Source organism: Callionymus lyra, chromosome 14, assembly GCF_982586985.1.
Source record: "Callionymus lyra chromosome 14, fCalLyr1.hap1.1, whole genome shotgun sequence".
Lineage (NCBI taxonomy): Eukaryota > Metazoa > Chordata > Actinopteri > Syngnathiformes > Callionymidae > Callionymus > Callionymus lyra.
Genome location: NC_141831.1, coordinates 8,593,713 through 8,621,611, shown reverse-complemented (window position 1 = coordinate 8,621,611; position 27,899 = coordinate 8,593,713). Strand labels below are relative to the sequence as shown.

Sequence of the window (27,899 nt, the reverse complement as noted above, 5' to 3'; positions counted from 1 at the left end):
TCAATTTGAAGTTTATCGTTTGTATTTTGTGAACTATCTTGAAATTACACTCAGTTAGCATAAATAGCTCACTCTCTCTTAGCCTGACTTTATTCATTTATTATTTATTATGCGGTTGTTTTTTTGTTACCACCACAGTCTATCAGTATATTATAAAGCATATTAGTTACTTATATTACATAAAAAAAACACATTTTGAACGTCATAATGATGCTAGCTAATAGCTGCATTCGGCTAATTAAGCTAATGCCAAGCTAGCTTAAAGCTAAAGTCCAGGAACTTACCTTTATTTAAACAGACTCCACAACAATATCTTAAAGAAAAGAAACAAAAAAACGATTTCCTTGCAGCAGATATAACAATAATAAAGTAAATATTAGTCTAATAGACGAGGCATAGGAACAGTTTGTTGGAGCAGAGTAATCCATGTTAACTAGCTAACCTTATTAGCTTAGCAATTTACAGTGTAAATAAAAACTTTTAAAAATATATTTAGAGAGGAATGAAGACTTGATGGATATATTGACGATTCAGAAGAAATAGAAAAAGAAAACAAAATAGTTTATTCGCTTCAATTTATTCTTTTCTTTTGGTCCAATTTACAGTGTTTTTATTGGAAGATTAGATGACAAAAAGGCACAAATCCACAATAAAGAAAGGAAGAATAAAAGAAACAAGAGACAAGTAAACAAGGAAAGGGGTCAAAAATCATATTTATCTATTTCATAAAACAAGGTTTGCGGAATCATCTTTCGTCACGAACCGCAATTTACTAATAACACATTTATCCGTCAGATTGTCTCTTATATATCGTTTGATCTCTTTATTTGCCAATTGTTTTTTTTGTTTTTTTTTAATGACGCCAGCTGCCATTTTGAGAGTTTCCAGAGAGACCGACAACAAAGGTACGACAACATTGAGAACAAAAATATAGATTCATACACTTGTCCAAGTCCTTAACACGTGGTCCCTATAAGGGAAGAAGATGTGAAAGATTTTTTTTTTTTTTTAAATGGTCTTTAACAAGAAACCACATCCCAAATTTATCACTACAATCGTTTTTTTTAAATCACTTATTATCTGGTATTTCTACTCGTCTAAAATCTACATTCACACCGTGAGCAGATTCGTTGTTTCTGTTCAGAGAGAAAAATATCGTTTTTCCTATTATTATTATTTAGTTTCTTATAACATTAATACGGAAAAGAAAAAGAGATGGTGTGACTAGAGCCGTAATTTTCAACAAGACTGTCTGAGATATATATATATATAGATGTGTATATATATCTATACATATATACATCTATATAATGTGTGTTCATGGACATTTATTTCATTTGTTATTTACAGAGAATACATACAATAATTTCACAAACGTCCAGTCGACTTCCCTCCTCCAGGACTTGATGGATGAAAGGATGAAAGGATGAAAGGATGTGTTTTTAACTTTTAACTGAAGGCGACAAGAGTATTTTAACTAATTTCATGTTCAAATCAGCACTTTTTTCATCCGGAAAAACACTTTTAATTCATTTATTATTATATTTGAAAAGAAAAAAAACCTCTGAACATAATTCTATATATTTTACGCCGATAAATATTGTGAAAATATTCCGTCGCCTTTGTTTAAAAGACGTGGCAAAGAGGGACAGATGGACAAAAGGATGAAAAATTAAAAATTAGAGGATGTTACTACCGACTGAATCTTTCCCTCTTCACCAGCCGAGCGTGAGAGTTTTTCTTAAAGACACACCACTGTACAGCACTCATGCATATACCGAGAAAAGAAAAAAAAACAACAACACTTTTTCACGAATCATCCAGACAGACGTGGAAACCCCGGGGACCGTCACTAAAAAAACGGTTGTACAATCAAAAAGAAAAACATTTCATGGTAGTTATTGCTCTTTGCTGGATAAGACCGTTTATCCACTGGAGGTGAGAGAGAGAGAGACGGCGGAGAATCTGCTTTTGCAAGAAAAAACGATGCTAGATGTGAAAAAGAGGCCGACTGTCATTATGGCTGTTTTCGTTACGGTTGCGTCGACTTTATATCTTTTTTTCCTCTTGAGTCGTCGGCCAAAAGTTTAGGACTGTAAACCGGTTGCACCTTTTTTATTTTTATTTGCTCTATTCTAAACTACATTTTTAAAATTGAATTATCATGTGTGCCGCACAACAATTATAGCGATATATATACGGTAAATAACGCTGGTTTTTCGGCATAAAAAATTCAAGTAAAAACGGCAAAGACGACCACTGATTCACTTCATGCATCAATTGACAAAAACTAAGACGGACTGTGGAGAATATTATGACTAAAGTTGTGCTTTTGGGCCTTAAATCGGAAAAAAAAAAACTTGATCTTAACTAGTAGTTCAGGTATTAATGCTAGCATTTTTTAAAAGCAGGTACTCACTTTGTTTACGTAATAAGTCCATTATAGTTTTTAGGATTGAAAAAAAATGCTAAATAGCTACTAGTCTGGTTGAAAATGTAGTTTTTAACTATTTATATTTGTCATGAAAGAAAAACAATTTCTTAACGTCAGGAATGTACAAATCCAACCGTGCAGCAACAATTGAAACCATACGTGATTAGCTTAGCTTTATAACTCCTTGAATAGTAAATCAAATCTACACAAATGCTGTGTCTCAAATCACATACTTCTCTTAGTGCACTGGAGGTTAGTATGCATCAGGATAGTGTACATACTAACTAGTAACTCATTCTCCACAGATAGTATGTCTCGAATCAAACTCTGCTGCTACACACTAACAGGAAATGACCGACAGCTTCTTCTTCTACTACTATTTAACGATGATTTCAACCAGCTGTAGGAACACTATCGCCACCTGCTGGCAGCACGTTTGGTTTGGATCAAGAAATATGAGAAACTAAATATTTACGCCGGTATCAGCACCGAAGATGCACCTGTAAGTATATGTATATATATATATATATATATATGTGTGAGGCAACTTCTGTTTACAACTTCAACGTCACTAAGATGGAGTCGTTGAGTGTAGAAAGTGTCCATCGATCCATACTCAGTTTTGTGGGCATTTTAGTGACAATTTAGTGTGTATGGAGCACTACATTTCACATACTAAGACTTGAGACGCACTTATGCACTAAAAATACTAAGTTTGAGTACGCAAGTATGCGATTTGAGACACAGCTAGAGACTTACTCGGAACAATTAAAAAAAAAAAATCCGTAATGGTCCTAAACTTTTGGCCAAAATCGCTACTTAAACCTCAAAGATAAGGAGACGTGTAAAAGAAACCAATGGCCACCAGATGCCACAAATACACACACACACACACACACACACACATACACTAACACTATTATAAATACATGAAAAACATAAAAGCACACAATAATCCCACGTAAAGCCAGAAAGCAGCCAAGTACTCCTAGAAGCCGCCGAGCGGAACACGGGTCGAAACTCCTCGGATGGAGAGAGAAAAGTCATGTGATCCAGAAATTGAACGAATTAAAAAAAACAACTAAAAACTGCATAAAGCTGATGGGGGGAAAAAAGGTCAAATAAATAAAAATATTTAAAAAAAGAATCACATGAGCAGACACAGCTTGATCTGGAAATAAATGAACATCCACAATCTTACAATAATATTTAAAAAAATCTGTTCATATATATATATATTTATATATATCTTCAATACAGTTACCCCTGGTTTACTCTATACTGTGTATTTACAACCATCGGGAGATCTCAGATAGAAATAAATCCTAAAATCCAGCAACAATTAGTTTAGTTCCATTGAGAGCAAAGGAGGGAGGAGGAGAGAGAGAGAGAGAGGGAGAGAGAGAGAGAGGGATGACTGACGAGATCTAAGCCGGTGCTACTGGAGGCCTCTTAGACGTCTAGAACCAAAGTAAGATGAGCGGTCCGAGGACCACGGGCTCAACGGGGTCCACGTCCCAGAAGAAAAGCAGATGAAGAAGGTGGAAGCGAGGGATGAGGCGGAGGTTTTGGAGCAGCCGGTTCCAGTTGTCTTGAGGGTGTGAATCAGCTGGTGTGTACTCCGTTCTGAAACAAAGCATCCAGCAAATGTTTAATACATACTGTATATATATATATATATATATATATATATGTGTGCAGAGAGGGGTCAGGCTGCAGACCCGTCTTCCCAGGTCCCTCCTCCACCTGCTCCCTGAAGACCCTACTCTGTAGACTGCTACCTCAAGACTCCACGGCATCTTGCCAGGACAGAAATAACTCAATTTTCCAAGTGTATATACTGGAAATACAGACATTTCTCAACAGACGGTGACAACAAACAAAGTATTTGTCAGTACGTAATGGTTTCAATTTTCATCTAAATTGGATGCATTTGAATTTCGGGGTGTGTTTCCCTTTTGAATGCTCCTCCCATGATGCAACACTAATAGACTTAGGAACTCATTCATTCCTCGTACTATTAGATTGTATAATTCTGAGTTTGGGGGCAGGAGTGAAAAGATGATGGTATTCTATGTTAATATTTGTATCTCTTTCTTTGTGTTATATTATTTGATCTACGTTCTTTATATTTGAACTTTGTTCTGGTTCTTGTCTTTATGAATCTATCGTCTGCTGTGAACTGGAAGCCAATTTCCCAAAGGAGATCTCCAGAGGGATCAATTAAGTTTTTCCATCCATCCATCCATCCATCCATCCATCCATCCATCCATCCATCCATCCATCCATCCATCCATCCATCCATCCATCCATCCATCCATCCATCCATCCATCCATCCATCCATCCATCCATCCATCCATCCATCCATCCATCCATCCATCCATCCATCCATCCATACTGTTTAGGTGTTGTAAATTATACAATTATCAGTATATAACACTCATGTGCAATAAGCAGCCCCAGTGGCCACACACAGGGCCCTCCGACTTTATTAATTTGGCCCTTGTAAGGTCATAGTCAAACTGTACAAATGATCATATATATAAAAAGTAAGTGTTAAGCAATGTCTTATTTAATGTCATTTAATGTCAAACGTATTCATGTTTTGCATCGTGGGTCAGAGAGGACCACAATTGAAGCTATGCTGTATGTCTCAATACATGCATATTTGACAATAAAAGAACTTCAACTTGGACTTGAATGAATTATCAAAATTAAGTAATTAAAGATCTTTGTTTTTAGGACTTTTCCCCCTTATATTTGTTTTTATGGGGGAATGTTTTCTAAAATAAAAGACATACAAATGAAATACTGCACCACAAAATAACAATTACAACTAATTACCTTAATTGTATGATTTAATGGTGTTTTTGTTGTGTCAAAATATAAAAAAGTGTTGTTTTTCTTCAGGATCTTTTAATAAAATGAATAAAAACAGTATGATTTTTTTTCGGATTGGCTGCTTCCAAAAGTTGTATATAATTCTGCTCCTGAGGGAATCGAACCGCCGACCCCTGGCGAAGATGTTAACAAATAAAAATGTCCTCACCCGATAAACAGCAGCATTCACGGTCCGACGCGAGCTCAGTCCTCTAGAGCGACCATCCCTTTGACCGGATCCTTGACTCTCATCTGTCGCACACACATAACATAAACAACATGTAACAACATGTAACGACCACAGTCTCTAACGCCGCTGGACGGTCCATCGTTCTCCACCTCGTCTAGCTCCTTGCGCGTCTCCTCCTCCATGCGACGGATGTCCTCCATGTTCAACTCGATCCACTTGTCGATCCAGCAGAACAGCTGACGGTGGAAGTTGGTGAACAAACGCTTCTCTTGCTGTTGAGACGAGAGCGTTTGGAAATTGTCGTTAAACTCACGTTTTTATTGGAGGAAGTAGAGCACAGACCACCTATGGAGTCGAAGTGGGCTAATCTTAGATACTGTAGCACTTCTTGCTAATGTAAAAAAAATCCAGGTTTTTAAAGTATTTACAGCAACGGTTCCCCTAAAAACATCCACTGGTGTCTTATTCCCTGTGTTAGCTTGTTTAACAGCAAAGTTTTAACTAATCTATAATATAGTAGTTCAATTTTTGTAGTGTTTATCATATTAAAGTATGTATGGACAGTAATTTCAAGTATTTTTCACCTTTTTTTTTCTTAACAAAAAGCTGTTATCATTGACAATGTCGACAAGCTAGCTAATCAAAGTAGTTTATTGAAAATAAAAATAAACAGGGCTAATAGATTATTGTTTTTTTTAAAAAGAGTATTTTTTTAATAAGGTAAGGTAAGGTAAGGTAAAACTTTATTGATCCTTACAATACATATGTACAGTTAAGTGTGTGGACTAATGCAAAAATGTAACACAATCAAAATAGCACAATACAGCACTAATATAAGAACAAAACATCATGAGCAGAAACACTTCCTACATGATGATGTCACATCCTGTTAGAAACTGATTTTTTATTTGAAACTTCAAATTATTAAATTACTTGCACTTTGTAGTTTGTACCAAAACATGAAACATTTATATATATATATATATATATTTTTTTCAAAGAAACATCTTTGTCAATCGGATCAATTTCAAAGGTTTGTCCGTCACTTCCTGTTCCGACGCTGCTTCATGATTGGCTGACATGTTCTGGTTATCTATTGCTCTTTTTTATTTCGTAAATATTAATTTATATTTATAGTTTCATGTGCAGTTCAAAGTTTTCTCAAATTATTGATTTAATATTTCCTTCAATTATATAAAAAATGTTCAAGACAATTTGTGGACATTATGCTAAGCTAACATGTGTTAACACATAGCTAGCTAGCGAGGCTAGCGCTTGATAGGTTAGGTTAGGTTAGGTAGAACTTTACACCAATTACAGCAATTTTTCATAAAAATAATAATAATAATAATAATAATCAAAATAAAATAAGAACAATAACAAAGAGAAATAAGAGAAAGAACAAGATGATACAATCTAAGTCTAAAGATAAAGAACATAGATCAAAGAAAAATAACAAAGATCAAGATCTTCCTTTTATTTGATTTTTTAATTTGCTTTTCTACACTTTCTCTTGGTGAAAGTAACAAACGACAAACCTTTTGAATGAAGTTCTCCACTTTATTTTGCAGCCCCCACCACTTGAACTTGACAGTGACCAGTTTGTAGGCACACATGTGTGGGCAGTCTTTGTTGTTGGCCAGTTCCTTCTGGAAAACATAAAAAAAACATAGTTTTGTTGTTAATAAATATATATTAAATTTACACACAAGCCAACAACCTGCTAGCGCTTTTATGTGCAGTTACAATAAAGAAGGAAATCATTTATCAGGTCAAGATATGAATAAAAATGTGAGAAAAAGTCAATATACAATAATAAAAAGTTGAATTGAAAAACTAAAGAAATACAGAGAATTAAATGATAACCAAAAAAAAGATAAATATGAATGAAAAATGTTGAAAAATTCAAATTAATTGAATGTATTAAACATATTTAATGCTACATAAAGAAAGGTAAGATTGATATGCTTTAAAAATCTACTTTAAAATGAATAAATTCACGGAGGGATAGTCGCAGAGTTTGACTGATCGTCGTGGTTGCTTAGCAACAAAGATTCGTGCGAACATTGTTTGAGCTCATACATAATTTAAAAAATAATGATGTCGTTTAATGTCACATGTTTGTTTTGTTAATCACTTCACCTTCCAGTCTGGACCGAGAGGACCTCGTCCCGTCTTCACAGACTTGTATCTGCAGGGATCCTCCTCTGGCTTGTAGTCCTGCAGGAGCAAACGATTTAATAATAATAATAATAATATCATTAAAATTGATATAACAACAAAATAAGACGTTTTTTTTCACCTTTGATTCCACTTGGCTTCTGTCTGCGATATCGATATAGACGACGTCCACCTTCTTCCATGTCTCCGCGTCCAAACCATGTACCTGGAACGTCAGGAATAAAGTCAACAAATTCTAAATATATGTTACACCAAAAAAAAGGATCAAATGTTGTAGTTGTATTTTTAAACACCACGTGAGTTACATATGAATCTTTTTTATAATTATAAATGTGTCAAAACTGTCTCAATTAACATTCAATTATTTGAAATAACTATTAACATTTTTATATGTTTTTATCTAAATGTTGTAGTTTAGGAAGTATTGAATACTTCTTTTCTTTGACTAATTTAATTCAACAATTTTAATAATATAAGGTTGAATTTGTTTTAATTATTGAATGTAATACATTATATATGAATTACTACTAATTACACATTTAAGGATATTAAATTCAGACCTTTTTTTGCTGAATTATTGGAATTAAATTATCAAAATATATGCATAAAATAAAAGAAAAAAACAGAACAAAAAAATTTTGTCTTAAAAAAAATATATACTGTATATATAACATTTTGAAAATTCAATTATTCGATAAAAACTAATTTAACATTTACCTACTTGTTTAACTTCAATAATCCAATGAAAACTTATTCAACACTTCAATACCTGTATTAAAATTATTGAATATAATTATTTAAACTTTATTTTAAATATTCTAATGTCACTTATATACTAGTGATGTGTTGATGAAGCTTCATGAAACAGTGTCATGTTGTTAGGAGGTCAGTAGGTGGTGCCGTCAGTTTAAAAAGGATGAAAGTGATGTTTCATTAGAACAGGAAAATAGTGCAGAGACGTCGCCATCTAGTGGACTCGGGAGACAATGACACTTCATGAAGCTTCATCAACACTATTATATACTTCTATGAAAATCAAAGAACATTTAAGACAAGAGAAGATTTTTTTTTTTACATTGTCTTGACGTCCCATGTCGGGTTTGTGCCACGTCTCGATCTTGATCAGGAAGTTGTCTTTCATGTACTCGTTCTGCAGAGATCAAAGGTCGATCAGTTCCTGACTCAACAATCGCCAACTTGACGCCGGAGGGTTTTACTTACGGTGATGACTGTGGAAGCAGATGAAGGAGACGCATGGAAGATAAAGAGATAAACACAAAGATATGAGAGAACGTTTGAGACGAGATTCAGTTTTTCTCTCACACCTACTATCAAACTCTCTCACACCTACTATAAAACTCTCTCACACCTACTATCAAACCGTCTCACACTGACTATCAAACTCTCTCACACCTACTATCAAACTCTCTCACATTTACTATCAAACCCTCTCACATTTACTATCAAACCCTCTCACACTTACTATAGAACCCTCACACACATACTATCAAACTCTCTCACACCTTCTATCAAACTCTCACATCTACTATCAAACCCTTTAACACTTTCTATCAAACTCTCTCACACCTTCTATCAAACTCTCTCATACCTTCTATCAAACCCTCTCACACTTACTATCAAACCCTCACACACATACTATCAAAATCTCTCACACTTACTATCAAACTCTCTCACACCTTCTATCAAACTCTTACATCCACTATCAAACCCTCTCACACTTACAATCAAACCCTTTCAGACCTACTATCAAACCCTCACACACATACTATCAAACTCTCACATCTACTATCAAACCCTCTGACACCTTCTATCAAACTCGCTCACGCTTACTATCAAACCCTTTAACAATTTCTATCAAACCCTCTCACACCTTCTATCAAACTCTCACATCTACCATCAAACCCACTCACACCTTCTATCAAACTCTCTCACACTTATTATCAAACCCTCTCACACTTACTATCAAACTCTCTCACACCTTCTATCAAACTCTCACATCTACCATCAAACCCACTCACACCTTCTATCAAACTCTCTCACACTTATTATCAAACCCTCTCACACTTACTATCAAACTCTCTCACACCTTCTATCAAACTCTCACATCTACCATCAAACCCACTCACACCTTCTATCAAACTCTCACATCTACCATCAAACCCACTCACACCTTCTATCAAACTCTCTCACACTTATTATCAAACCCTCTCACACCTTCTATCAAACTCTCACATCTACTATCAAACCCACTAACACCTTCTATCAAACTCTCTCACACTTATTATCAAACCCTCTCACACTTACTATCAAACTCTCTCACACCTTCTATCAAACTCTCACATCTACTATCAAACCCTCTCACACCTTCTATCAAACTCTCTCACATCTACTAGCAAACTCTCTCACACCTTCTATCAAACTCTTACATCCACTATCAAACCCTCTCACGCCTTCTATCAAACTCTCTCACACCTACTATCAAACCCTCTCACACCTTCTATCAAACTCTCTCACACTTACTATCAAACTCTCTCACACCTTCTATCAAACTCTTACATCCACTATCAAACTCTCTCACATCTTCTATCAAACTCTCTCACACTTACTATCAAACCCTCTCACACCTTCTATCAAACTCTTACATCCACTATCAAACTCTCTCACATCTTCTATCAAACTCTCTCACACTTACTATCAAACCCTCTCACACCTTCTATCAAACTCTCTCACACTTACTATCAAACTCTCTCACACCTTCTATCAAACTCTTACATCCACTATCAAACCCTCTCACGCCTTCTATCAAACTCTCTCACACCTACTATCAAACCCTCTCACGCCTTCTATCATACTCTCACAACTACTATCAAACCCTCTCACACCTTCTATCAAACTCTCTCACACCTATCAAACTCTCACATCTACTGTCAAATTCTCTCACATCTACTATCAAACTCTTTATTAGCACTTGTACGTGTATGAGTACTCGATTGTACGTGTATGAGTATTTGATAGTGAGTGTGAGAGATCTTATACATAAGTGCATGACAACTTGATAGTGAGTGTGAGAGGGTTTGATAGTAGGTGTGATAGAAAAACTTTAAATTTTGGTCCCAAACGGCCTCTCGCACAACAGAACGTTAGCGTTGCTACGTTGACCTTTCGTCTGCACTTGTGTGTCAGTGTATCATCGGAGAAGAGAGTATCGAAGCCTCTCGTCAATTATTCAGCTGCTCCTTGAAGGCGACGGACACCAGGAGGAGCAGCAGAGATAATCCAACGTCGATGCACTCCAGTGACACCAGAGGCTCATGGGCTTTTTTTTTATGTTTAAGGCTAAAAAAACAAGGTGTGTGTCGTACCTGTGCGACAGTAAGGGTAGGCGTTCCAGGCTTTCTCGTGGATGTTGAGAGCCGACGCCGGGGCCAACATTCTCACGAACGACGGCACTTTACTGCAAAAAAACAACAATTTAAATGTAGTTTAAACAAGTTGTGTTTTTTTTTCGTGGCTCACCTCTGCAAGTGGTAGATTTTGTGTGTGTACTGTCCCTTCTCGCCTTCTTTCTCGTAGGGTTCATTTTTTAGCACCTCCACGCCCTCGCCGCCGCCGGTCTCATTTTTACTGGCCTCGGCCACCGAGTACAGCTGACCCACTTGGTACTGTTGGAGACGAGAGCCGAGTCAGTCTCACTTCAAAATGATACTCCATCGTGCAAGAGGCCAAATATTTTACATTTTAATAAGATGATAAGTATCTAACTACGCCTTTTACACTTCGCCTTTATTCAATTTAAAACAAGAATATTAGTTATTTTCACCTCTACTGTATATACATTCGGTTTTTTACCTTGGATTTGTTCACACATTTACACAATATCTATTATATGTCAATTTATTATACATTTAAATAAAACTTTATTGATTTGTCAACCTGAAAAATTAAGTAAATCAGCATTTAATATGAATATGTTACAAATATAGTGCTATAAAAAATATATATATATTTGTAATACATTCATAAATGCTGATTTATTTAATTTTACTCTTTTCTTTAGAAGTAATAAACACATTTGTTGTTTTGAGAGGTGAAACGTTTCCTTTAATTTTTTCACATATTTATTTAACTAATTTCATGAAAATTAAACTACAATTAATTTTTATTGGATTCTATATTTATATTTATTCAAAATTTCAATTCATTTATTATTTTTTTCCTGTCATTTCTTACATTTATATTTAATTAATTTCATTAAAATTAAACAACAATTCATTTTTTTTATTGGATTTTATATTCATTACCATTCAAAATTCAGATTTATTTGTTTTTTCCTTTCATTTTTTACATTTTTATTTATTAATTTTATGAATATTAAACTACAATTAATTTTTATTAGATTTTATATTTATATTCATTCAAAATGCCAATTCATCTATTTTTCCCTTTCATTTTTTTCTTAACTGTAGGGAATTATAAATTGTTGTTTAAAAAATATTCTGATCTTTTGTATACATTAATACTTAAATCATTTCTTTACAGTTAAACTACAATATATTGAAACTAAAATTATTTTTTTCCTGTCATTTCTTACATTTATATTTAATTAATTTCATTAAAATTAAACAACAATTCATTTTTATTGGATTTTATATTGATTACCATTCAAAATTCAGATTTATTTGTTTTTTCCTTTCATTTTTTACATTTTTATTTTAATTAATTTCATGAATATTAAACTACAATTAATTTTTATTCGATTTTATATTTATATTCATTCAAAATGCCGATTCATCTATTTTTCCCTTTCATTTTTTTCTTAACTGTAGGAATTATAAACAAAATTGTTGTTTAAAAAATATTCTGATCTTTTTTATACATTAATACTTAAATCATTTCTTTACAGTTAAACTACAATATATTGAAACTAAAAATATTTTTTTCCTGTAATTTCTTACATTTATATTTAATTAATTTCATTAAAATTAAACAACAATTTAATTTTATTGGATTTTATATTCATTACCATTCAAAATTCAGATGTATTTGTTTTTTCCTTTCATTTTTTACATATTTATTTATTAATTTTATGAATATTAAACTACAATTAATTTTTATTAGATTTTATATTTATATTCATTCAAAATGCCGATTCATCTATTTTTCCCTTTCATTTTTTTCTTAACTGTAGGAATTATAAACAAAATTGTTGTTTAAAAAATATTCTGATCTTTTGTATACATTAATACTTAAATAATTTCTTTACAGTTAAACTACAATATATTGAAACTAAAATATTTTTTTCCTGTCATTTCTTACATTTATATTTAATTAATTTCATTAAAAATTAAACAACAATTCATTTTTATTGGATTTTATATTCATTACCATTCAAAATTCAGATTTATTTGTTTTTTCCTTTCATTTTTTACATTTTTATTTATTAATTTTATGAATATTAAACTACAATTAATTTTTATTCGATTTTATATTTATATTCATTCAAAATGCCGATTCATCTATTTTTCCCTTTCATTTTTATTTCTTAACTGTAGGAATTATAAACAAAATTGTTGTTTAAAAAATATTCTGATCTTTTTTATACATTAATACTTAAATCATTTCTTTACAGTTAAACTACAATATATTGAAACTAAAATTATTTTTTTCCTGTCATTTCTTACATTTATATTTAATTAATTTCATTAAAATTAAACAACAATTAATTTTTATTAGATTTTAAATTTATATTCATTCAAAATGCCGATTCATCTATTTTTCCCTTTCATTTTTTTCTTAACTGTAGGAATTATAAACAAAATTGTTATTTTTTATATGTTAATACTTCAATCATTTCTTTACAGTTAAACTACAATATATTGAAACTAAAATTATTTTTTTAAGTGATTTATATTGGATTTTCTTTGCATAAAACCCAAAACAATGTATCAGAAATTAATAAAATAATGAAAATAAAGGATTGTTTGTACATTATGAGAACATATTTCAAAGTACAAAACACACACAGATACAGTAAAACCAACATCCATCCAGTTTCTTTCTAAACAAAGTCCATTTTCTGCAAAATAATTGACCTTTATAACATAAAAGCTTTCATATTAAAACGTAACCATTCCAAGACACTTTCAATGACTTTCCACTGTAACAGAAAACGTTTGCACTCATTCACAAAAATGCTTTTCATTTCTATACTGTCGTCATTAACCGTCTTTCTCTCTGATCCTGCGACATGTGAGCGTTCGAACAAAACACAATCACTTCTTTCTTCTTCTTAATCACCTCTAATCCATTGTGTAACCTCGAGCTGCAGCACACATTTCACAACAACACACCGTGTGACAGGAATGTTGAAGTACTAACACTCAGAGATTAGCTTATCTCTGCCATATATTTATAGTGGTTGGATGGAGATGGTTGACGGGGTGAGGAGGTGAAGGTGAAAGAGAGGTTTTTTAATTTAACTTCGTAAGTCATGCTGTTCAGGGTTTTTGTAAAAAAAAAGAAATGTAGAAATTCCAAATCTGAGAAGCTGTTAAACAAGCAGGATTAAAGACATTTAAACCCATTTAAAGCTGCACAAAGTAACATTTTCACGACTCTTTTACAACACTCTCTAGCTATTACTTTATTAGTGTTTATTACTACACAACTTTGTCTGAGCCTGACCAACAACCTGCTTTTTTCAGTGGGTCAGTGACCCAATTGTGTTATTAAATTCCGCAATATTTATTCTCACAATACCGTATCATTATTCACTGTATCGATTACATTTTATTATTTTCACTTTCAAATCAGATATTATTTTTTCTCATGCCTTTTTATGGTTTACATTTCAATAACGTGTTTTTAAAATAAAATAATTCGATTATGATTTGTTTTTTATTAACAATTAACATGCAAATATCCACGCGTTTGTTCATTTTTATGTTGCTATGAAGCCAACGGCCACTAGATGGCAGCAGTTCATTACGCCGTCGCTAGCTAAAGTAACAATAAAATCATGTGAGATGCCACCGATGACTGAGGACGAGAGGATACAGTGGATTGTATGTTTGGACATATTTTGGTTTGAAAACTAATGAAAGCAGTTACGACTTCGTCATTTCAGTGTTCCTTTAGCTGTGGCAAATGGCTGCCATCTAGTGGCTCGGAAGTTTAATTACAACACTAATATAAGAACAAACAAAAAAAAGTAAACCATCAAAGAACTATACTGAAATTAATTTTTATTTTATTTTTAGAAAACAAAAAAATCAATACAGCTTAAAATATTGTGTTGATAATCAATAGCACTGAATAGATTCTTTTCAACTATCTTTTGGGCCATCAAACATCAAACTACGGAGATGACTGAGGACGAGAGGATACAGTGACTTTTAACGCTGATGTTTGGACATATTTTGGTTTGAAAACAAGTGAAAGCAGTTACGACTTCGACTTCAATAAATTGAATTGAAGAGTCATGTGGTCTGTAAATTCTACAACACCCGAGTCAAGTACTCGATAATACTACGAATATATACTCGTTACTACAGTATATTATCGTCGCCCCGTCACGACACTTAACGTATCCCCAGATTATTGACAAAAACAGAGCCCTAGTGCAGAGTGAGGCTGCGAGGCGCTTCAGTTTTCACAACTAATCACTTAATCACTGCAATTACGCAGCTCTGCCAGTAGGGGGAAATCAGGTAATAATAATAATTCATAGTCCTGGTTTAATTATTGGTAGCCTGTATTGGAACTCCTGTGTTGTTGTCTGTGTTATCTTGAGCTTTAAAGTATATATATTTTTTGAGTATTGTTTTGATTGTTTAAGCGCTTTGTGACCCTGGTCTGGACAAGCGCTATATAAATATAAATTACTTACTTACTTATCATTTCAAACTATCTACAAATAATTCTCTGCCATCCAAACGTTGAAACATTCACTTCTCGAGCCACAATCGAGGGAAGTTTTGTGAAATAAAACTGCAGTTCGTAGTGAACTTTCTATCACCTTATTTAAAGCATAATAGGGGAAACCAATAAACCAGAGGAACAGAGGCCTGATTATCACTCAATGATTTTATATCCATCAAACTTAACCACTCGTGAAGTATTTTCCAGCAACACCATTAATCCTTAATTCACTGGACTTCATAATATCAGAGGGAAGTTTTTTAAGGACACGTCAAACAGCTGTTTTTTTGGAGTTTTTTTTTCTCCAGAATGTTTAGGACGATCTAATCTGGAGAGGCTCGAGCTGCTGCAACGTCTCGGCCTCATCGTTACGGACACGATGAGGAGTGACAGACCACAGCGATCGTGTGGCAGAAGCTTTCACAAACCACAGACAAGAGTAAAGTAAATCAACGCTTTTGTCTTTTCATCAGCAGAATATGAGACTAGTTAATACGTTTAGTTTCCCCTTGAGTGACTTTACACAGTCAACTTGTTTAGATACACTTTACTCGTCATCGGGATCCTATTAGTTTGAAATGACTGAAGACCTTCACAATAAAAGCTGCCATTTATCTCAAGTAGAATTTAGCCAGTATAATTGTGGGGGCAGTAGGTCAAACCAAGGGTGGGAATAAATGATTATATATCGTAAAATGTTTAATTTAAACATGTTTTTATCACCTCAGAGACAAGACTAACAAAAGAAAATTCCTGTGTCAAGTCAACTGTCAGGGTGACCTTGACATCCTCTTTTTCACTAACACTTCCTCTTTTTCTTTATTGACTCACTGGATATTTTTCGTTTCCTCTGCAGCTGAAGAAACAAGAGATCCCGGCGAACTGTCTTCTGAGGTGAAAGAAAATATCGATATGCTTAAATATTGCTATTTTCCTTTTTCACAACACAAGCGAGTATAATTTATTTTTGCTTTTAAAAATGTTTTTTTTTTTTTTTTCATAGTTTTTTATGGATGCTTGTAAAGTGTGTATAATTTTTTTTTTTTTTAATTGGAAATGACATGCAAATATTCACTGTGTTTGTTTATTTTTGTGTTGTAATTATCTTCTGGCCTCTAGATGGCAGCAGTCATTACATCTTCCGCAGCTGAAGAAATAAGAGATCCCAGCGATGACTGAGGATGAGAGGATACACTTGACAACAATTGTCTTTTGAGGTGAAAGAAAATATCGATATGCTTAAATATTACTATTTACTGTTTTCACAACACAAGCGAGTATAATTTATTTTTGCTTTTAAAAATGTTTTTTTTTTATATTTTTTCAAAGTTTTTTATGGTTGCTTGTAAAGTGTGTATTACATTTTTTTTTTTATTGACAATGGCATGCAAACATTCACTGTGTTTGTTCATTTTTGTGTTGCAATTAATCTTCTGGCCTCTAGATGGCAGCGGTCATTACGTCTTCCGCAGGTGAACAAAACAAGAGATCCCGGCGATGACTGAGGGCAAGAGGACACACTTATTGTATTTCCAGGTGAAAGGAAGTATCGATAAACTTAAATATTTTTTTCTTTTTTCACAACGAAAGCACATATTATTTATTTTTGCTTAAAAAAAAGCACATTTTATTTATGTCATGGTTGTTTATGGTTGTTTGTAAAGTGTGTATAAAATAATTCACATTTTTTATTGACAATAACATACAAATACTCACTGCGTTTGTATAATATGATTTATGTTTTTGTTTGTTTATATGTAAAACCAGTTTTAAAATAGGTTTCAAAATCTGTTTACCTCAGGTTCTATTTATCCATGTTTGTAATTTTGTTACATTATCTGTGGGAATAATATATATATATTTATTTTAAATAATCCTACTATGTGTTAAAGGTCTTTTGCAGTAAAGGGGAGGGACAGAGAAGGCCTGACCAATCAGAAAAGGTTCTGACAAAAGAGGAGCCGTGTCATTGGTTGAACAATTTGTCAAGAATTAGATCAGAATCAGAATCTTTTTTTTATTTACATTATTATTGGTGGATTCCACCGATTAAGAAGTTGCTTATGTACATGAAACATGAAGAAATAACATCTTAAACATAAATTAAAACACTGTTTTACTATTTATAGAGTGCAGGTTACAAATTGAAAAGAGTCTTTTTATGTTTTCATCTGATTCATTCGGTTCCGAAACGCTAAAAAATAGCAGTTCAAAAAGGAAAGAAGCATTTTTTTTTAATCAAGAACCTCCACTCTGAGGATATTTCTCAAACTAAAATAATTACATTAACTCCTGCCACTAAACGACAGTGCCAACTTGTGCCTTTTAACTAAATTAAAAACCACCTTTTAACTCGATAAATTCTCTCAAACATCCGCATTCTCATCGTCTCACTCCCTCTCAGCGAAAGCAGCAACAAACTTTTTAATGTTCTTAAACTAATTATGGATCAAGTTGCATTTCTGTGACACAGTCAGGGAGCCGGAATTTAACAAATATATCATTTTAAAGTACTTTTACTCAACCAGAAGCTGCAGAAACAAAAAAGTTTGAGTCGAGTCAGCGCTTGCACATCATCCAGGATAAAAGATGTAAGTAAGCTTTAATATATCTAGAGGCTATTGGGACAGAGGTGGTTAGAATTAGGGATAATTACAGGTTTTAGTGGAATTTATTCAAAAACAATCTCTCATTTGCCTGGAATGCGAGGCACAGTCAACCACAACCCGACAGGTAACAACATGCATATGTATACAAGTGATGGCGGCGGCGAGGGGGGGGGGCGGTCGCATGAAGTCACGGAAGTAGTCTCAGGTAACTCATTAACGATGCCGGCCTGAATAGAGGAGCAAACAACTCTGGACGTGAGGATGAAAGAGGAACGAGGGACAAAAGGAGGGCATGGAAGGACGAGTGCTGCTGACGGCGTGGCTTCGGAACGTTGCCGGAGAATAACAGTAGAAGCCGTTTTCTACTCTGTCTACGTCTATTTACGACGAGATTTTTCACTTTCAGACGAAGATGATCGGAAGGACTTACCTCTTCCACCGAGATGGGAAGAATCACTCGACTGAAAAAGAGAGAAAAACGCACGTTATAATACAAATTATTAACAATCTGATGACACAAGACAGGGTTTCGAACGAGCCAATGAGGTGATGTATTGTGACGTTATTATGAGATTCTAACCACATTAAATTGTATATATTTAGTCAAAATGGAACAGATTTATACACACACAAAAAAAAACAGTTGGAAAGAAATTACCTAAATTGTACAGTAAGTAAGTAATAGTTATTTGTAAAGATCTTTCTAGACCAGGGTCACAAAGCGCTTGAACAATCAAAAACAATAGACAGTTAGTGTTATCTTGACCTTTAAAGTATATACTTTATTGAACATTGTTTTGATTGTTTAAGACATTTGTGACCCTGGTCTGGAAAAGTGCTATATAAATACAAATTATTTACTTACTTACTAACAAATGCATACAAATTTAAAAACTCTAAAAGGCCAAACATAATGGATCCTGAAAGAAACTGACAGCCAGTGAAGAGTTTTAAGTATCGGGGTAATGTGAGTTCTTCTACTAGAGCATCTCGGAATTCTCGCTGCAGAGTTTTGTATGAACTGCAGTGACACAACAACAAAAATAAAATCTAATTTCAACCCATAATATGCAGATAAAAGAAAAAAAAGAAAAACAATTTAAACAATATTTGAAAGTTATAGATAAAAGAATTTTGGGCAAATTATTGACAACAATTAAACCTATGGTAACCCCCACAGTTGGAGGGATTTGACAATAGAAACCATTTTGTTGTTTTTCTCAGTAGTACATTTTCTAAAATCTTTTGTTTGTCATACAGTTCATCCTGACTTGTGTCTTATCAAAGAAGGAAAAATCTTCTCTGAACAATGGAGGAAAAAACATCTGATTAAGGGAAAAGATTATTTAAATATTATTCTTTGACAACTGAAAGTACAAATCGTTCAATTGTCTGCAGTTTTTTTTACGTACATTAAAAATAATCACTAAAACATTATCCTGTACAATGAATTCAGTATATATTTTCATATTTTTTTCAATTAAATGGAAGCCCTATATAAATAATATATAATTTAATATCGACAATTTCCCGAATCAGATATTTTGCTATACATTTGTTTTATACATTTTGTATAACTTTTATATTATAGAGTAAATGTAACTTATTATTATCTCATGGAATGACAACATCACTATGTCTAAAATGAAGTAATACCATGAGTCACCTCCCAGTTCTGAGTATAATCTAAGAGTACAACACAGATTCTAGCCATTTTAAAATGGATTCCACTATATAATGCACTTTTCGACTATATTATGTACTTTTCCTCTATATTATGTACTTGTACTTTTGCCCAAAGTTGGTTTCTCAACCATCAAGATTCCGTTACGACATATGCGTCACTATTTGCACCATGTATTGTGAAATGCATTTGAAAAAATAGCCACTAGGAAAATCCGTAGTGTTTTCTCTTTCAATAGAAATGATTCATCATCTTTTTCTCCAAAACTGTCGCTGCAAGGACATGTGGTTTCGCTTCAGAGGAATATCTTTCTTTAATCATCCTGGCACCGGCTGCCTCTGCAGGGAGTAACCAACATAAATGAGAACCTTAAGATGTAGGCTTTAGCATCCCTCCGTCTCCGTCGGAGAGATTTATGCACATGTATTATCTCAAAACAACTGCATCGTCTCCTGAAGGATGACTTTTCTGCTGTGGAAGTTGAGAAATAATGAACCGACGTTCATTGATTTTATCGAATAAACCATCAAAAGTTTTCATGGATACATATATTGGATGAACAGTGTGATTTTCTTACGTCTTTTAAATCATATTTTATTATTTATCATAGTTATTTTATGGTAAATATTTCAATGCATTGTTTAAAAAAATATATTCTGTATTTTGTTCTATTGTTGTGTTGAAATTAAACTTCTGGCCTCTAGATGGCAGCAGTCACTACGTCAAAACAAGAGATCCAGGCGATGACTGAGGACGAGAGGATACACTAATTGTCTTTTGAGATGAAAGAAAATATCGATACACTTGATTATCGCTATTTCTTATTTTCTAGGATACTGTATCAATATTTAACAGCACTGTATAGATTTTCTTATGTCTTTCAAATCATATTTTATTATTTATCATAGTTGTTTTATGGTAAATATTTCAATGCGTTGCTTAAAAAAAAAATACTGTATTTTATTTTTTCTATTGTTGTGTTGAAATTAAACTTGTGGCCTCTAAATGGCAGCAGTCATTACGTCTTCCGCAACTGAACAGAACAAGAGATCCCGGCGATGACTGAGGACGAGAGGATACACTAATTGTCTTTTGAGATGAAAGAAAATATCGATACACTTGATTATCGCTATTTCTTATTTTCTACGATACTGTATCAATATTTAACAGCACTGTATAGATTTTCTTACGTCTTTCAAATCATATTTATGATGGTTATTCATTATGGTTTATATTTCAATGCGCTGTTTTAAAAATAAAAATTACAGTTTTTTTTATTGTTGTGTTGTGAAATTAAACTTCCGGCCCCTAGGTTGCGGTCGTCAAAACGAGAAGCAAGAGATCCCGGCGATGACTGAGGACGAGAGGATACACTAGTTGTCTTTTGAGATGAAAGAAAATATTGATACACTAAATTATCGCAACTTCTTTTCTACGATACTGTATCAATATTTAACAGCACTGTATATATTTCCTTATGTCTTTCAAATCATATTTTATTATTTATCATAGTCATTTATTATGGTTAATACTTCAATGCATTGTTTTAAAAATAAAAATTACTGTATTTTTATTATTGTTGTATTGTGGAATTAAACTTCCGGCCGCTAGGTGGCGGTCTTCAAAATGAGAAACAAGAGATCCCGGTGATGACTGAGGATGAGAGGATACACTACTTGTCTTTTGAGGTGAAAGAAAATATCCATACACTTAAATATTGCTATTTCCTTTTTTACAACACAAGCACATATAATACATTTTTGATTTAAAAAAAACCATTTTATTTTTGTCATCATTTTTTAATGGTTGTTTTTAAAGTGTTTTTAAAATAATTTAAAAAAAATGATTGACAATAACATGCAAATATTCACTGCATTTGTTTATTTTTGTGTCGCAATTAATCTCCTGGCAGCAGTTATTACATCTTCCACAGCTTAATAAACAAATAAATCCCAGAAGATTCCGGCAAAGACTGAGGACGAGAGGATACAGTGACTCCAGCAGCTTTTAAAGCTGATGTTTGGACATATTTTTGTTTCAAAACAAATAAATGCAGTTACGAATTATACAAGAGTCATGTGGTCTGTAAATTCTGCTACACCAGAGTCAAGTACACGACAATACTACAAATATATATACTTGTTACTAAAGTATCACTATATATATTGTATCATTCACCCTATATTGTAGGGTTGTTCGAAATTATTGATACGGCGATGTATCACAATATATATTTTCACGCTACTGTATCAATATTTGACAGCACTATAGCGACTAAAATAAATACATTTTACACGTTGCTTTCAAATCATATTTAATTCGCTACCATAGTTATTATATGGTGACTGAGGACGAGAGGATACAGTGGATTCCAGCAGCTTTTTAAGCTGACATTTGGACATATTTTGGTTTGAAAACAAATGAAAGCAGAGTCATGTGGTCTGTAAATTCTGAAACAACCAGAGTCAAGTACTCGACAATACTACAAACATATTCGTTCCTACAGTATTAAGATATATATGGTATTGTTGACCCTGTGTATCATGAAACGTATCAACAGATCTTCGCCGATACACGTCACGATTGTGAATAAATAAGTCATCATATTAGTGATTTGTTGGACACACTTCCTGAGAAAACTTCTCAAAAAATACCTCCGACATACTCAGAACGTAATGAAGTCCCTTGTGCGCACACACACACACACACACACACACACACACACACACTCTCCTGAGCTCAGTAATGTCACACAGATGGAGGCGGCAGCTTCTGCCGGCTCACCCTGGTGAATGTCATCGCGCAGAAATGGACGCGAGAACGACCGCTTTGTGGATCGTGTTGACAAATTCCCAATTTCACATAATCCCAGACGCGCTCGCCAGAGAAACGTCGTCCAAAGCTCGCTTTGTCCCCGAATGTGTTGGTTTACACGTCGAAATAACCTTTAAAACACAACGTCAAAAACACGCGTGTTTCTATTGACGCTCTAAGAAACGGGTCCTGACAGCTTTACACCTGCTTTTTCATCCCTCAGTTTAGTGATGTAGGTCAGCTTTAAAGGTCAGTGGCACAAGAATACCTGCTGGATCAATGGACTCGCCTGATGGTATGTGTGTGCAGCAGCCTTGTGTTGACGGGAGGATAAACGGCCTTTTCGTTCGGTTTTTCATCAGGGCTCATTTAATTAATTTCCAGGACGACCGCGGAGGCCCCGGAGCTCTCGGTAATCACAGGCGATCTTTTCAGTCGGGCATCAATCTGATTCAGAGCTTCTGCGCCGGACAATTTATTGATTAAATATGTCGTGCCGTTCACGGAGGATACGCTGATGAATATTATGAATGAGTTTTATCACCAGAACTGAGGAAACACTTTAATTTATTATACATTTGGCCTTAAAAACGACTTGAAATATTTGATTTCTTGAGTATCTCTAAATGCCATCTTTAAGACTGGGGTCGTGCTTTCACCTTTTTATTGATAGAATAAACACTAATGGGATCTTAAGTATGCTCCTGATTGACAGTAGTTGGAGTCTACTGACTCCTTTAAGAAACATCTTAAGACGTTTTTATTTGTTCAGGCTTTTCCTTGATTTTCTGGAACTCCTGTTGTGTTATCAGTTTTATCTTGACCTTTAAAGTATATACTTTATTGAATATTGTTTTGATTGTTTAAGCGCTTTTTGACCCTGGTCTGGAAAAGCGCTATACAAATAAAAATTACTTACTTACTTACTTACAGTCCGTTCCCGGAGGAGGGCTGGAATACGGACTGCGTCCGATTAACCAAGGTTCAGGCTGCTGAACTTTAACCATAGCTGTGTCTTAAATCGCATACTTGCGTACTTAAACTTAGTATTTTTAGTGCATAAGACTGTATGTCTTGGAAGTGCGTCTCAATTTTTAGTATGTGAAATGTAGTGCTCCATACACACTTAATTGTCACTAAAACACCCACAAAACTAAGTATGGATCGATGTACACTTTCTACCCTAAATGGCTCCATTTTAGCGACATTGTAAACGGAAGTTATGTCAGTATATACATGACGTAACTTCCGTTTACAATGTCGCTAAGATGGAGCCGTTTAGGGTAGAAAGTGTACATCGATCCATGTTTTAGTGACAATTAAGTGTGTATGGAGCACTACATTTCACATACTAAGAATTGAGACGAACTTCTAAGATATATATATATATGCATATTCATTTCAGCCAGCAAGAGTATGTCACATCTTCGGTGCTAAATATCTCACGAAAATATTTTGTTTCTCATATTTCTTGATCCAAACCAAACGTGCTGCCAGCAGGTGGCGATAGTGTTCGTACAGCTGGTTGAAATCATCCTTAAATAGTAGTAGAAGAAGAAGCTGTCGCGTCATTTCCTGTTAGTGTGTAGCAGCAGAGTTTGATTTGAGACATACTATCTGTGGAGAATGTGTGGTACTAGTTAGTACGTACACTATCCTGGTGCATACTAACCTCCAGTGCACTAAGAGAAGTATGCGATTTGAGACACAGCACATGAGGGGGCGCTAAACTGTTCCAGATTAACTCGTTCTTTGTCAAGAAAAAAAAGACACTGTCGACATACTTCCACCTTAATCGACATAATTCCAAATTGATGTTGTGCCAAGTCTTGTCATTCCCTAAATCTTGTGCCTTGGGCAAAATATTACACCCCAGAACAAAATCCCTAACCCCAGTCTAACCCCAAATTTAGGGTTGTCGGTGTTTACCTGTGGACTGACCGTATGGTCATAATGGTTGAAAAGTACGGGGGGGGAATTGACAAGAATCTGGCGATACAATATGTATCACGATAGAGGGGCAAAGATATGATATACTGTATTGCGATATCTTATGATACTGTAGTAACAAGGAGATATTTGCAGTATTGTCGAGTACTTGACTCTGGTGTTGTAATATTTACAGACCACATGACTCTTGACGAAGTCATAACTGCTTTCATTTGTTTTCAAACCAAAATATGTCCGAATATCAGCGTTGGAAGCTGCTGGAGTGACTGTATCCTCTCGTCCTCAGTCATGCCGGGATCTCGTGGCTTCCAAAATAATCAAATATATATATATTTTTTTTTAAGGAAAACTAATTGCATTAGGTGTTTCTTAAATTGATCTTGGACTTCTTTCGTACATATTTGTTTTTCCTGGAGATGCAATCTTGTTGACCAGAACCACGCCCCCTGTGCTGTGATTGGTTAAGCATGGAGGTTTGCCACTACACGTTATCAATCCCGGAAGTCTCCACATCCAAGGGACTCGTTGTACAAAACAAAGCGGGCGTGACTACAGCTGGCTGGAGGAGGAGTGAAGCCATTATCACGTCATTACGGACTCCGCTCTCGTAACCTCTCGTTCGCCCAGATTTCAGAGCAACTTCATAATAAGTTATAAGTTATAATAAACATGGTCATGATGAGGGACTTACTGCATATTGGAGAGGAAGACTTCAACATTAGAAACATGCGAGTCAGGAGAGCATGGGTTTTCATATTAATGCTCAATAAATAAAGTATTAAAGGGGCAATAAATAAGGTAAGGTAAGGTAAGGTAAAACTTTATTGTTATTTATTGTTTTTTACCAATAGCCAGCAATTTTTCATAAACAATACAAAGTAATAAATAAAAATAAAATAAGAAGAAGAACATAAAGAGAAAGAACAAGATGACACAATCTAAGTCTAAAGATAAAGAACATAGGTCAAAGAAAAACAACAAAGACAAAGGATACAAAGACTAACATGGAACAGAACATCCAGATACTCTCACTCCACTCCTGCCCCCGAACTCAGAATTGTACAATTTAATAGCCCGAGGGATGAATGAGTCCCTGAGTCTATTTGTTTTGCACCTGGATAGGAGCATTCGTGCACTCATTTCACTCATCTCATTTACTTAATAATAAGTTATAAGTTATAATAAACATGGTCATGATGAGGGACTTACTGCATATTGGAGAGGAAGACTTCAACATTAGAAACATGCGAGTCAGGAGAGCATGGGTTTTCATATTAATAATAATAAATAAAGTATTAAAGGGGCAATAAATACTCACGTAACCTCTCATTCGCCCAGATTTCAGAGCAACTTCATAAAGTAATGAGTTCAAAACATGGTCATGATGAGGAACTTACTGCATATTGGCGATAAATACTTCAACATTTACAACATGCGAGTCAGGAGAGTATGGGTTTTCACATTAATACTCAATAAATAAAGTATTAAAGGGGCAATAAATACTCACAGAAATGACAATAGCGAAAGACAGAAATCCTAAATCAATACCCAATAGTGCTATTTACAGACCTATTGTCAAATAGAAATGAACACAACATAGAAAGTTTAGTTTCTACCGGCACTTTGACCTCACAGGGGCCCCATCAATACAATCAAGGGGACGCATGTGGCTCCTAGGCTGCACTAACGTTCAGTTTAAAACCTTAAATCCCTCTGAAAATGAACCAAAAACCCACTAAAAAACATCCCACAGAAGTCGCTCCAGTCATCGATAGCCCTTTGCCCTTCCATCCGATCCGATACTAGGCCCTCCGTCACTTCCTCTCTCCTCCCTTCTAATAAAACATCTGCTTCACACCATCCCAACGTCCAGCTGTCAAGACCAGTGCGTCAAAAAAAATCACACATCTGCACCCACCTGTCAATCCCTACTACCCCTCCATTCTTTCACCCCTCATCCCTCCCTCCATCCACCCCCCCCTCGAGGACTTTAGAGGCTTCCATCAGTGGTTTCACCTTCAGCGCGCATCAATAACATGGCCACACAGCCTCCACCAGGATGGACCAGCCATCCCTCCCCCTGCAGCGACACATCTCCTCTTACACGGCCGTCGGTTTTTTTTTCTCCACACGAAACGCTAATCTGGGGAAAAGTCTCTGGGAAAAGGAGCTTTAAATAAATATATATATATATATATGCACGCGAAGGACAATCGTTACACAGGGAGCGCTTAAAATATGCGTCCGTTTTTGAGTTATTTTCCTGCACGATGATGGAGATGAACATGTTCACCCTTGTCATTACAATGTCAAAAAATAAATACTTACAATTCCTTTATGAGCATTTTTTTTCCGGGGGAGGAGGAAGGGGGGGGTGTCGCGGTGGATCCCAAATTGAGGGGGGGGGGGGAAGAAGAAGTGGCACAATTCGAGGTCTTCAAAACGGGGTCGATCCTCTTCTTTTTTTTTTCTCCTCCGCTCGCGTTGTTATCTCCCACCTCTTCCTCTCTATGTCATTCTACCTCCACCGTTCTATCCTTCACTTCCTGATCGTGGACGAGAGAGGGCCTGACGACGAGCTGCTGACGGGCTCTCGACCAATGAGAAGAGACTTCAAAATTAACCTCCATTTAAAATTAATTATAACACAAAATATTAGAAATAAAAATTGTATAATATAATATATATTTAAGTGATGTCACACGTAATAATAATAATAATAAAAACTGAATTAATGTTATACAATTCGCTTCCTCGGCTTTGAACGCGTCACTGTGACGTAAGGCGGAGACCACTTACTTCAAATAAATGCACAAAATACCATAAAAACAATTATAAATTAAAAAAAAGAAATTAAGAAAGAAAATATAATTCAACGTCACAAATACCGGAAACAGAATTTGGTTTTATCTCAAACAATGCTCGTCCCCGGCTTTATCTACGTCATTGTGACGTTACGTCGAGACGAATTAATTTAAAAATAGATCTGGATTTTAATCCCTTAAATATCAGAAAAAAAAAAATAATATTGTAAAAAGTAAATAAAGAATACATGTAAGTGACGTCACACGTACTCGGAAATAAAAATATAATAATAACGGTTTTTCTTTTTTAAATATACAATGCGGATCTGTAACTACGGCACTGTGACGTAATTCAGAAACAATGTACTTCAAATAAATCTCTATTTAAATCCCCAACATTTTAGAAAATCA

The 27,899-nt window shown here is 34.5% G+C and overlaps 1 protein-coding gene across 1 annotated transcript; it reads right to left on the bottom strand.

Moving 5' to 3' along the window:
* Positions 1-558: 558 nt before the first annotated feature.
* pitpnab (phosphatidylinositol transfer protein, alpha b) lies at positions 559-27,198 on the bottom strand. Its single transcript, XM_087807364.1, has 12 exons — positions 27,013-27,198; positions 18,667-18,697; positions 11,224-11,369; positions 11,070-11,161; positions 8,908-8,915; positions 8,762-8,836; positions 7,808-7,891; positions 7,648-7,725; positions 7,044-7,154; positions 5,655-5,777; positions 5,485-5,567; positions 559-4,060 (listed from the first exon to the last, which is right to left on the bottom strand). The coding sequence occupies exons 1-11, from the start codon at positions 27,027-27,029 to the stop codon at positions 5,520-5,522; spliced, it is 813 nt and encodes a 270-aa protein (XP_087663490.1). The 5' UTR covers positions 27,030-27,198; the 3' UTR covers positions 559-4,060; positions 5,485-5,519.
* Between the last annotated feature and the right edge of the window lie 701 nt (positions 27,199-27,899).

What these genes read in the sequence shown, in the direction of transcription:
- pitpnab (XM_087807364.1), bottom strand. An exon ending in TTCCCATCTCGGTGGAAGAG is followed by an intron (nt 11,370 to 18,666) that starts GTAAGTCCTTCC and finishes CGTCTCCAACAG; the next exon opens with TACCAAGTGGGTCAGCTGTA. An exon ending in GAAGCCAAGTGGAATCAAAG is followed by an intron (nt 7,726 to 7,807) that starts GTGAAAAAAAAC and finishes TTGCTCCTGCAG; the next exon opens with GACTACAAGCCAGAGGAGGA.